This window comes from Gymnoscopelus microlampas, assembly GCF_963454915.1.
Source record: "Gymnoscopelus microlampas genome assembly, chromosome: 8".
Classification (NCBI taxonomy): Eukaryota; Metazoa; Chordata; class Actinopteri; order Myctophiformes; family Myctophidae; genus Gymnoscopelus; species Gymnoscopelus microlampas.
Genome location: NC_139945.1, coordinates 31,807,259 through 31,820,567, shown reverse-complemented (window position 1 = coordinate 31,820,567; position 13,309 = coordinate 31,807,259). Strand labels below are relative to the sequence as shown.

Here is a 13,309-nt window from a genome sequence, read left to right as displayed (position 1 = left end):
CCGCACGCTACCTAAACCCATTTCAGCCAATTAGAAACCGCGTCTGGCCCCGCTCATCCTTGGGAAACAATTATCATCCAATGGTGAACTTCCTCACTGTCTTTTAGAAAAAAAGGCTTGTGAATCCATGTGTTTCGGAGGAGACCTGTGGTTATCTTCAGTACTCCATCCTCGGACCAACCAGTAAAGGGTTTGCAATGACAGGGAATATACACATGGGGAGAATTGGCCCAAAGAAAGTTGATTAAAAAAGGGAAGAAATTGTACTTACACTGGTGAGCCACAATACTCAGTATAATCCTCAGTGTTAATTTAACTATACTCTGAGAGTGTCAGAGTTAAATTAACACTTGAGGATTTTACTGTGTAACGCAGCGGTTGAGATGTCTTGTATCAGCTCTGTGAGCGTTACTGTGTTTGACCACTAGGTGATGTCAGAGACTCTTATTTCAGTGGGATATGTTGAACTCAAATTACTCGGTAGCAAATCATTTGTTGTTGGAGTGCCTTTACAAATGCTGTCATATGAGATCTCCACATAAACCCATAACTGGGTTTCTCTGGAATTACCAAGTGACATGATGCAAACCTATTTATATGAATCTTCTATCATGTTTTCACAGCATGATAGAAACAAAATAAAACAATTACAAGAGATAAGCAGATTTCATTAACTCCAGACTGTACTCAAGTTCTTTAGTCAGCAGGTGACAACTGTAGAAAATAGACCCAATTGTGTCAAATAAATAAATGAATAGGCTACATACTGCACGTATTATACATACTGTAAATAAACAGTTATTTGCAAGGATTTGGGTTGCTGGGAAAAAAATAAGTAGACTTTTTAAAATTCATGTCAGCTATGCTTTCAGCCTTCCAAGAAAGACTATAATTAGATGGCCATTGAACTTTACACATTATACACTATACATTATATATGTTTTGCCTATTGTGCAAATCTTCTTCAGAAACCTGCTATGATCAGCTGGCAGGCAACTGCAATCAAAAGGTTGATTACAAACCCCAAATTGGCCACCTGATATTGGTCTTGTGGCGGTTTTGCTATATATATATATATATATATATATATATATATATATATATATATATATATATATATATATATATATATATATATATATATATAGCCCAGTTTATATATCTATAAACTGGGCCCAGAGAGGACCACTCCGCTAGTGCCAGAGAGTAGTCCATTTGTAAAGCCATTGTTGTTATTGCCGCATTGGCCAGTAGGACCTTTGCCAAATAGAAGTGAGTTGAATGGATCTTTACAGTGGCTGCACAGCTTCCTGGGCTGGAGTTTGATGGTTTTTGCTTATTCTCCTGGAGGAATGGAGGTCAATACGTTGCTATTTAAGATGGACCACTCTCCATCCACTCACAACCTACAAAAGTGGCATATTGTAAAAGAAGATGAGCCCTTTTTAAACTGCATTTTATGTTTTTAGCTTGCAGGGATGACAACTAATTCAGATCAACTTTTCTTCCGTCAAATATATATGTTTTAAACCATTGTTTGCACTGACCATGAAGCCAGGAATCAGAATAACGGCTCACATACTATTCCTCTATTAAAGTTGTTCTTTGTCAGTGACCATGCTAGAACATTTGCTCAAACATCTCAGTATGCCATGGAATTATTCATTCTCTGTTGATCTACCATAAGCAGTGACTAAGGTTTTCTGTCACTAGATTAAAAACTGCCTTTTGCCTTTCCTTTCTTCTGAATTTTAAATTGGCAAACACGGCATGTGCTGCTTCAACCAATGCTATCCGCTTGTTGTCAACTCACTCGGCAGTACCATCAAATAAACAATGGTATAGCTAATAGGATTAGAGATAGCTCTAATGGAGGAGATGATACAGATTGCTGCAGTGCCTCAAGTAGAGTAGTGTTGTGTGTGCTGAACAGTGTCATTTAGTCGTGCCGACAGACTCAAAATGTTGGTGTGTGTGTGGTTGTTGACCTGCAGCCATCCTTCAAGCAGCCCTCTCACTCTTTGCTGATGTACACAGGCCTGGTCTATTCAATTTGGTTACATCCAGGGTTCAATTAGCTGGGTAGACTCCATCCATGCCTCTGCTTTTGATATCCCGAGAACCCCCTCTCTTGTAATTAATTATTATTGCCAGCAGTGGTGTAAAAAGTACTCAAATTAAGTTTTTAAGTAAAAGTATCAATACCACAATGTAGAAATACTCCATTACAAGTAAAAGTCCGGAATTCAAAATTTACAAAAGTATTGCCATCAAAATATACTTAAAGTACAGAAAGTAAAAGTACACATCATTTAACCATCACTATATAAAAAGTTACGTTATTAAAAATAAAAGTACTTTGATTTTATAAAAGCCTATCATTATTTACTAAAACCTGACAGAGAACATTATTTGTCTACTTATTCAGAAGTCTAAAGACAGTTCTTAGTGCTTTTTTTTGTCTTGCCCTTAAGGCTATGGTATTCTTTCCCTTTCCGTGTAAAAACCTTAGAAATTGACCTCCCCCTCTGCCCCCCCCCCTACGAATTAAACACTGGTTACTTCCATATTTATTGCTCCTGTCGCCTTTTTAGCTTTATCACTCATGCCCAATTTTTTTGCCCCTTCATCCGCTCTCTCTCTCTCTCTAACCAAATGGACCCTTGCAAGTCAATTCCATTTGGTTACGTTGTAGGCTTTGAGTTAGAGGTGCAACAGAGAACATTCGGCCACTAGATGTCGCACTTACAACACCTCTATTGCATACTGTATGGTTCATTATTTCCATGACTCACATCTTTAAGGCAGCAATCATGTTGCAACATTGTAACACAGTGGCTGCTTCCAAGAATTTCTTTAGATAAAAAAGTGCCATATCAACTAAAACGGAAGCACACAAAGCAAAACAATATTATCATGCCCATAATGTTTGCGGGGAAGCATTTTAAAAGTTCTGTGGATGTAATATACATTTTTATTATTCTCTTTCATCAAACAAATCTATATTATATACTGGATTTTACAGTGTGTCATACCACCACTGTACTACATCAGGCTTCCAGTGCACAACGTGGCACTGAGGTATGCCCTGGTTCTGTCAGTCCATACAGTCTGTTTTCTGAGCTCTCAGGAGTAGGCCTGGTACAATTATTACATACTCGCCTAATATCAATTATTAGAGATAATTGCATTAAGGCTAAAAGGATAACACAAAAAAGTCCTGTTCAATGACTAAATGAAATGAAATGGTTAATCACAATTAGTTGTATGACAATTAATCAGCAAGTAAAATGTCATTATCGTGACCGTCCTACTCAGGAATTGGGGAGGTGGGGCAATGCTGCAGACCAGTGATCAGGGAGGGTAGGATGGATACACACACACACACACACACACACACACACACACACACACACACACACACACACACACACACACACACACACACACACACACACACACACACCACAGGGACAGATTGTTGCACTGTCGGCTACATGTTCTGTATGCTGTCAGAAATCTGCCCGTCATGATGCAGTGTGTTACATTTGGGTATTCTGTGCTGTGCAAGTTTGAAGTGTCAGTCCCTCTGTTGGTTGTTTTGGGGTTTTGAATTGATATAAATACACCAGGGTTGCAAAGTTCTCTAGAGCATTGGTTAGCCCGGACCTCACTTTGAGAAGTGAGGTCCGGGGACCTCACTTCTGGTGAGGCGGGGTACCAGGGTGGTCCCCAAACCCCAAAACGAGTTAATATGGCGTCACAAACATTTTAACCACTTTAACCATATTTTATGCTTTGGATATTCAAAAATAGCAGATATACAAGCTCATAGCACGGCACCGAGTGCCGCGCTATGAGCTTGTAGATCTGCTATTTTTGAAGAATCGTGAACATTTGTGCAAATCTTTGAATATATATATATTTAAAGCAAACTTTAACTCAAATCTTTGCTTCTGGGGGTCCTTGGCACAACACATTTTCAGATGGGGGTCTGCGGCCTATTATATATCACTTTGGGTGTCCTTGACATGAAAAAGTTTGAGAACCACTGCTCTAGAGAGAACTGGCGAAAGTTTGCAGCAGCAGCAGGCTTTTTAATGCTTCTGTAAATCATATACATTTATACATGCGGATTAACCTTCACCTACTCCGATAAATGCAAACAGGCCATGACTTATGACATCCACCTTTTAAGCCACGTACAGCAAAGCACCACACCATCTATTTGCTGGGGCTGGGTGCAGTTGGCACCTGCTGCGGTGCCTAATCCTATTCCAGCATGGAACCGGAGTGGATTCTGACACAGCATGATGGCTTACTTATTCATGCTGTCCCCTTTCAACAAAAGGAGCTGTTCATCTGAGGGATGGCTCTGCCTGTCAGGGATGCGGAATCCGTTTCATAAGTGCAGTTGACGCTGGGTGATGTCGGCCACATTCAGCCACTCTAGCACTACCCCAGGTGCACGGGGCCGATAGAGCCATTCAATAGCTACCACGGTTTAGACTCAGCCAGGCGAAAGGCAAAAGTACACCGGTGTCTGGTTGATAAGCAGCTGGAGACAGATGGGATTTGAAGCCAAACACCTGAGGTCATGCTCAGATGCACCGGACATGGATTTGTGGATATAGTACTGTATACAGGGCCTGAATTGAACTGAATTGTTGTCTGGTCCATTTGTTCTGCATTATAAAGCATATGGAATAACAAAATCAGGGTCAGATGCTAGATTTACAGCTGCCATGGATGATAGCTTCCCTCAGCATTGGACAGTTTGTGGTTTCAGCACTGCTGGTGAGAGTATAGCCTCCATTCAGAGCCAAGAAATTGTCCACCTTCAAGCTTTTTGATAGGACTGATAATAAATTGTTTGAAATACGTAAGTTTAATAACTTTGGGCTAAAAGTCTAAAGCCATTAAGGGGAAATGTCTGTTTATGTACGATATATGACCGAAGATATGAATTGACGTTGTTGTGTATTGATGGTCCTTAAAGAACATTTTCAAAGGTAAAAATGCAAATAGTTATATTTGACAATTTCTATTTGTTCAATTTCTATTGAACATGATATAAGTTAATTAAATTGGCACCTGGGGGTTTAAACCCTGCCCACACCAACATCTATTGTTCTTAATTGCGAGCTTGAACTTTGACCTTCTCAACCCAGAAGTTGGTAATCATTTCACGGCAGCTTCCTGATCCTTCACCAAGTTCCATGAAAATCGGCCCATCTATTCTTGAGTTGCACACACTCGCACACGCGTGCGTGTGGTCGCAATTTAAGTAGGCCTGATTACATTACCCCCCTTCCACGGGTAATAAAGGTAGACAGACAGGATAAGTAAGGATAAGACGGATAAGATTGGCACTTTAAAGTCTCTACTCTTTGCTAACCTCACTTGAAACACCAATTGACTTTAGAATCAATTAAAGTATAAAATGTTATCTCAAGCATGAAAGTGGGTCATTTTGTATTGACTAACATTTGTCACTGTCCTCCAGCTAAGCCAGAAACAGGTGCACACAGTTTTACTCGGTGCAGCACCATCATTGCCGCGCTATGAGCTTGTAGATCTATTTTTGAAAAATCTCGAACATTTTGTGCAAATATTTTATATAATCTTTGCTTCTAGAGGCCCCTGGAACAAAATATTTTCCAGATGGGGGTCCGCGGCCAAATACATATAATTTTGGGTGGTCCTTGTCATGAAAAAGTTAGGATTTAGATTAGAAGACATTTGTAGAATCAGCCTCAGGTCTAAGTGGGTTCATGTGATTTCAGCTTCATTCATAGCACACTCTAGTGCCTTTTCATAGACATTATCTGTTGATGACAAAATATGTCTGATGCTAGTGAGCACTGCTGTAGTTGGAACATGATCTTTAGATCCCTGTAGACAGTGTTGGCAGTGCATTAATTATAAGATTAGCCACATTAGCCAGCTAATGGCTAATCTCCAAGGCTGGTCGTTCATCATACCTCTGTGAAAGTGAATGCCTATTCATACTCAAGGAAACTTTCTGGCAGTAATTCATCAATCTTCTGTGTTGTCAGTGAAAAGCATATCACTCTTGTAAGCATGGATTTACATGAAATAGCTAATTAATTTGATCTGGTGGTGTAGCAGTAGCAGATTGATCCGGAGGGAGTTACTCAGAAAACAAACGGGGAGAGAGATATTGTTGCACAGTTGTAGTATGCAACAGAAATGTAAAAAGACTAAGGCTAATGAGGCTGTCGACCTTTTGTTGAGTTCTGCATGCTAACTCGACTCTATCAATATTATTCTGTTCCATTTTCACTTTGTCAGATTGTTGTTAATTCAAAACTGTTTTCTTATAATATCTATCTAGTCTGCTATTTGTTAAACTATAGAACGGGTAGGGTAATATCATTCAAGATACATTATTTATGTCATACAAAAGTTCTCTGGTCTTGAAAAAGAATGATAAAATCTTTGATCTTCACAGACATCAGCCACTGATTATGGGAGTTCTTTGAAAGCATACAGTCACTGCTGCTTTGATGTCAGTCTGTGGTTTTGAAAAAAGTGAATCGAGCATATTTTAGAACATTATTTCCTTATTTCACAACAAAGTTGATTTTGTTTCTTTTCTGCCACAGAATAAAATTGAGAGGCCAGGAGATGAGCATATGGTGAAGTTATCCAAGTTGAATGGAGTGAAGAAGGGCAAAGAAGAGACGGAGAGAAGAGAGATGATCACCCCTTCCCTGAGGGAAGCATTGACCAAGCAAGGTGAGTAACATCTTGGGCTTAATCCCTGTAGAGATTACAGTGAGTAATCTCACAGAGTTACAAATAGCATGTTTGTTGTAGCAGGGGAGAGGAATGTCTGTCATCCAAAAGACACAACCTACAAAAGTCCGCTCCTCAGAGAGCTGTTCTCCGCCAGGCTGAGTTGCATACCCAGGGTCAGTCGTGGGTTGCAGACTTAAGTTTAGGAAGCTGCAGGGGAAATACTGTAAAATTTGTACAACATACTGTACGTTGCAAGTATTCACACTTGTGGTGTGAATAGTTGCAGAGCACAGCTACAAAACGGGGATTTGTCAATACAAAATGACCCACTTTCATGCTTGAGATAACATTCTATACTTTAATTGATTCTAAAATCAATTGGCGTTTCAAGTGAGGTTAGCAAAGGGTAGAGATTTTAAAGAGTTGAGATACAAATAAAAATGGTGGAAAATATTGTCAGGCGGGAATGGCCGTGGTCTATACGGGGAGTTTGATTGTATGACCAATAGAGTTCAAGAGTTATAGGGCAAAACGTGAAGCGGCCAAAAGGTCAAGTGGCCTGTTATAGTGCCACCATGAGGCCGATTTGACTTGGCCTATTGGGTGTGTGCGTACAAAGTGTCAAGACGATCGGTCCAGCAGTTATGACTTTTGCACCACTTGGCTATGAAATATCACATTGAATGGACACAGCAGCTCACCAGATGTTTCAAGCATATCCTTATTAAGCTTGCTGTCAACATAAGTGGCAAATGTAACAGGTTTATGCCAATAATGTCCAGGGTTAACTCTTTCACTGCCAGATTACGTAGGGTTACTTCCACTCCTGACCGGATCATAAACCCGAAAAAGGTATTGATCCCAGGCTAATAAATTGGTGGCTCAAGAAGGGGTTCAAGTCCGGCCTGTAGGATGATTTGGGGAAAAAGAAAGAAATATTCACAACCATTATGTATCTGTACGGCAGTCGTTCTCATGCTGCTACCACTGTCTGCAGCCTGCTTGAGCCAGTGTTTTCCCACACATGCATTTATGCACGCACGCACGCACGCACACAGACACTCACAGAGCTGAAACGCTTCACTTTTTGCCCTCAATAAATATAAGATTATGCTGGTGTTCTGTTGCTAGTCCACCATGCACCCGACAAGAGCTGAGCACGAGAGCTGTGCACGCTGCTACACTTTATTTCGATAAGAAATAGGTGCAATTGTGTAGCCTACATTTATAATTTGATGTGTTATTTCTACATCAGTGTCTGCTAATGTTAAATTTCAAATGGTTTATTCATGATGGAAAGGTTGGCGCTACCAACATAAACAATAATATAGCAATAATATATGTTTTTTTTGGTGTCTCGCTTAGTCGCTTCACAACTTTCATGTCTATTACTGTAAGTAATACCAATCATAAATTCTGAGACACATGAGAATATGTTGAAAAGAATTAAGGTCAAATTGCACGTGCATTCGCATATGCACAACTCGTCCAAGTCAACTCATTAAGTCGTATTTTGCCCAGTCCGGCCCTAAAATGAGTTTGATACTTTACAATATACATTGTAAAGTGCTTTGGAGAAAGGTGCAATATACTGCATCTACCATTTACTACATTGAACCTTTGTTGCTGAAAAGTATTGATTTGCATGGGGGTTCATTTTCCCCAGCTCTTTTTACCTAGTCCATAAGGGATTTTCTGTAATCCATCAAACCTCTTTGTTTGCTGTGCTCGAATGCTAATTACTTAAGCATCCCATGTGAGAAAAACTAAACAAAAAACATTGTGTCGACATCTCTTTATCGTTGCGCTTTATTAGTTGCCTGATCTTTCTCAGTTACTGATTTGTTTTCACACACATTTGTTTTTAAATTAAATTTCCCAAATGTGTTCCCTGAAGCTGAGGTGGTCTTCTGCATGTAGAGAAGCATGGAGCTCTGGAGTCTGTGCAGCCTAACGACGCATAATGAAGCGGCACAGTCCAATTACCCCCTCTGCCTCCTCTGCTACTCACAGTCCAGTCCCAGGAGCCTTTCTCCCCTCTGCCTTTCTCCCACGGTTTCAAACCCTTGATGAAATCACTTCTGGTGGGCGTCGGTATACAGTATAGATGTGCTGCTTTAATTAGACACATTTGGCACTGGTACCATTACATTCACTTCTGTAGCTACCATTGTTGAATAATAATAATTATATATATATGTGTGTGTGTGTGTGTGTGTGTGTGTATGTATAATGAAAATATTATAATATAAACTAGTTCAGACAGTTGTATGCTGTACATGGCATGGAGGATCTCTTTATGTGCTACATGAGGCATTATTTATTCACAGTCCTATGCTTGTTCTCAGTTTGTTATTTTAGACAAAGAGAAAGAATCATCAAATAATCTAGATATTTCTGATTACAGTTTATAGGCTTTCTAATTGACCACTCAAGGTTCACGTCACTGTTAGTTATCGGCGCTTCCTATTATTTTCCAAAGTTGAGCATTTTATTAAATCAATTCTCTCATCACTTAAACTACGAGAAAAAAAAATCCAGAACCATTCATCTCACCAATTTTCGTCAAAGGCCTATATGAAGACATATAGTAGGTAAGTGTTAGGGGCTGTGTCCACAGAGAAAGCCACAGAGGAGCGCTTTGGAAAAAGGGAGCGTCGTCTTGCATCGATTCTGCTACCGGGGTCCCAGATGGAAGTAGCGTGTGAAACAAATGTGACGCAAGCTTGTTCCATCTGGCGGAGTCAGGTTACTGTAGCATAGCTGAAACAACATGGACTTCTCAGAGTTGTGGTAACATTCAACGTCGGGTGGTCAGACACAATCGGGGCCATCAAAAACCCTGCGCTCCTCTCCAAAAGTGCCCAGGGTGCTGCGCCGCTGGGAAGAGGAGCGCACCAGCGCGTATACCATAGAAATGCATGGCAGGCATGCGCTGCCTGCCCAAAAACGCTATCAATGGACACCGCCCCTTAGAAATGATTTAATTATTGTTGTCTCCGCCACAGACCGCCAGGCCGAAAGGCTGGCGATGAGAGTATGTCCGTCCGTCCTTCTGTGGGTCCTGTGTGTCCACAAATCATGAATGCAGCTTGCGATTTCCGTGAAATTTCACCTACATTCCCACTAAGCCAAGGAAGAAATGCCACCCTTTTCACATTTGCCCGTTATAGCCCCACCAGCAGGTTTAATTTAGCAAAAAACATTTTTGGAACAAAATACCTCAAATCATGAATGCAGTGTCCGATTGCCATGAAAGGCCTAAGAAGAAATGGCACCCTTTTCACATTGGCCTATTATAGCGCCACCAGGAGGCCACAATAACGTACCTGACCTGGCGGAGACCTTCTGAGATTTCTAGTTTAAAAAATGTTTTACTTTATTACATTTCGTTTTCAGGGACAGTGCACACTATTAAACATTTATGTAAATTGTGCCAGCTTAGCCAATATGGCAAATTTTCTTAATTTACTTAATCAAGTGTAAATTGCCTAATACACATGAATTAGTAGGTGCAACACTAATGAAAAACAAAATTAAGTTCTAATTCAAATTGACTATTTGAAAGTGTTTGACATGTTTATGCTCCAAGGCAATTGAAAATGCTACTGCTTCCATGGACTTTTAATGCAGTCTTCAATCGCTCACCATACGCTTTGTTAATCTTTCAAATTGGATTAAAATGTATGTAGACTATTAAATTAATTCATTTTGCCATCACATGAAAGTGCCTTTAGGGCTACGCACAATTTGTGCAAAACTAAAGTCCTTATCTGTAGCCTTAGGGCTATGTGTGATGTCAGTCCTTAAGTCTACACAACTCACCAGCACTAAACTGCGGAAGTTTAACCTAAGCTTTCTCTGTCAGTACAGTTTGACTCCTCTGCTGTCAGAGGAAGACAAGTGGTTATCAAAGATCTGCACATATGCGTGCTTTGGGCTTTGGAGCCTGTAATATGCTCTGCGTAGGATGGATGACTCAGGACAATGATTTGAAAGGAATGCCATGCTGTGTGATTTATGATAACAGCAGTTTGTCAAAATAACTCTGTTAATATATATATTATCTCGGCCAGGCAAGCTGAGATATTGCATTCAGCCATTTGTGTCTGTTTGTCTGTGTGTCTTTCTGCAGCTAACCTGGCAAATCTCTAGGCTGTCAGACTGTAGGCTGTGAGATCAGGACCTCAATTCCTGAATATCTTTTTAATCAGTCAGCAACAATGTCATTTTGTTGAATTAATAATCACAGAGCAATCATCCCTCCAGGATATGGCATATCTGGGGATATGGACAGGAACTAGCCATGGGGCGTAATAGTGAAATGCAACTGACTCCTGCCAAACCCCACCCTGCCGCCCTGCTATTGGCTATGAGAAAACAAGGACTCCGCCCCCAAAGGGGACAGTGGGGGCATTTACAGTCTAATACAGAGGTCTTCAACAGGAGGTCCGGGACCCCTAGGGGGTCCTCAGAGTTACTACAGGGGGTAGCGCACAATGCCTCGCGTTGTGCGCTTGTAGATCTGCTATTTTTGGCAAAGTGGTTTAGTATAGGGGGGAAAAAGACCAGGCTAAGTACAGAGTGAAAGGTCAGGTATACTACTACATGTTTAAGTGCATGGTTAAATGTCTGGAAATACACATTAACAGGAATCCAACATGGTTGTGCTGTGAAACAAGTCTATGAAGCTGCCTATGAAATCTATGAACAAAAAAAATATTCAATACAATATATAATGGGGGTCCCTGCTTTATCGCTCTCAGCCAAGGGGTCCTTGGGCTGAAAACGTTGAAGACCCCTGGTCTAATACAGACCAAAACCCTAAAATTACGTCTGGTCTCGTGGCGTGCCTCACTAGGCATTAGCCTGCCGACTCAGAGGCTCAAGATCGAATCTCGCTGAGGGCACTCTTTTTCCGACAACCGCAGACAACTTTTTTTTGGCTAATAAAGTATAGTTTTGGACCATGACGGAGGCGCGCTGAATCAGCAGACCTTGAGGCTGAGGAAGTCGCGCCCGAGTGCCCGCGACGACCAGCCGATGGTCTGCTGATTCGACTCAGCGCCGTTCGAGTTACGTACCGATAGGGACAGAATAGTAAATGATGTTGTGGGGACTGCGGGGGCGTCACTCAAAGTGACCACTGGCCAATCACAGCACGACTTTTCCGGGTCTGGGCGGGTCTTGGCAGAAGTCAGTTGCATATCACTATCACGCAGCCATGGGTGCCTGTCCATCTGGCTCATGGGATCAAACCACTAACTAGCCAATTACAATGCTCCTGTCCCTCCACCTTATGGGATATAAGTGGTACTGGTTAATCGCAGGCATTCAGTTCACTGCCATAAGCCAAGGCTCCAAATTGAAATGCCAACTCGTCAAAGTTGCACTGTAGTTGATAATCTTTCATGTAAAAATATATATTTTTCTGCAAATCCCTTGCTGAAAGAAGGGATTTTATTGATGAACATTATAAGTATTGCTGTCAATTTAAAGACAAGCCTACTGTAGACAGCCCACTGCCTTGTGTTGTCTTCTTCTCACAGAGGACTTGCAAAGCAAATGTGGGGCATTAAAACACTTTGCAACCTATACTTGACTGGTGATACAAACATAATTGATACAAGGAATTAACAATCACTTTTTGCAGATTACACAGAACATTGAATGACATACATTTTGTTCAAACACTCCGTGCTGACAGGTGCCGCCTCAGCCTGTAGCAATACATGCAGAGACACCCTCGCCGCCCGGCTTCCCTCCCCCGATAACAGGCCAATGGACCCTTCGCTAAGCCCCACCCACTCCACTCTGTGACTGGTGGTGCGAAGTTAGTCACACCCAGGCCTGGCAGCGTCTGGCAAACTCTGCTTCTCACCCATTGACTTGCATGTTAAATGATGGCTTTTCCCCATTAAAAATAATCGATAATTTCAGGAGCAAGAGCTTCAAAAACTCTTCTAAATCTAGTCAACAAGGCCTGCAGTAGGCTATGCACTGGACAAATGTGCCATTATTTCAATAAACTAAAAACATGGGAAATGGTAGAAGGAGTAATAGCCATGGATACACGACGGTCGACTGTCACGGCCGTCATGGATGAACTTCAACCTGGTGTTTGCACTTTCTCCATTTATGGCCCGTACATCTACATAAACGTTCGTATTTCAAATATAAAGGGCTTATCCCATGGCCACGGATGTTACAGGTATGTACGGGCTCTCAGAAGTACCCGTATCATCCGTATTGTTCAATAAAAAGCATTTTAATCTGATCGGTGGCCATTTTCTCCACATGCTTTCAACTGAGTGACCCTATCGGTTGGTAGGTGTATTGCACTCTGATACATTATGAGAAAATGGCCACTGATCGGATTAAAATGATTTTTATTGAACAATACAGAATATACGGGTACTTTTGAGAGTCCCGTGCATAATTGTAACATCCGTGGCCATGAGGTAAGCACTTTGTATTTGAAATCTGAACGTTTATATAGATGTACGGACCGTAAATGGAGAAAGTGCAAACACCAGGTTGAAGT

General features: G+C 41.2%; 1 protein-coding gene across 1 annotated transcript in view; it reads left to right on the top strand.

Moving 5' to 3' along the window:
* The window catches only part of tyw1 (tRNA-yW synthesizing protein 1 homolog), a 75,421-nt gene that overhangs the window by 9,030 nt on the left and 53,082 nt on the right, over positions 1-13,309 (top strand). The window contains exon 8 of the mRNA XM_084063852.1: positions 6,630-6,762. Coding sequence (XP_083919978.1) covers positions 6,630-6,762 — 133 coding nt within the window. The remainder of the gene's footprint in view (positions 1-6,629; positions 6,763-13,309) is intronic.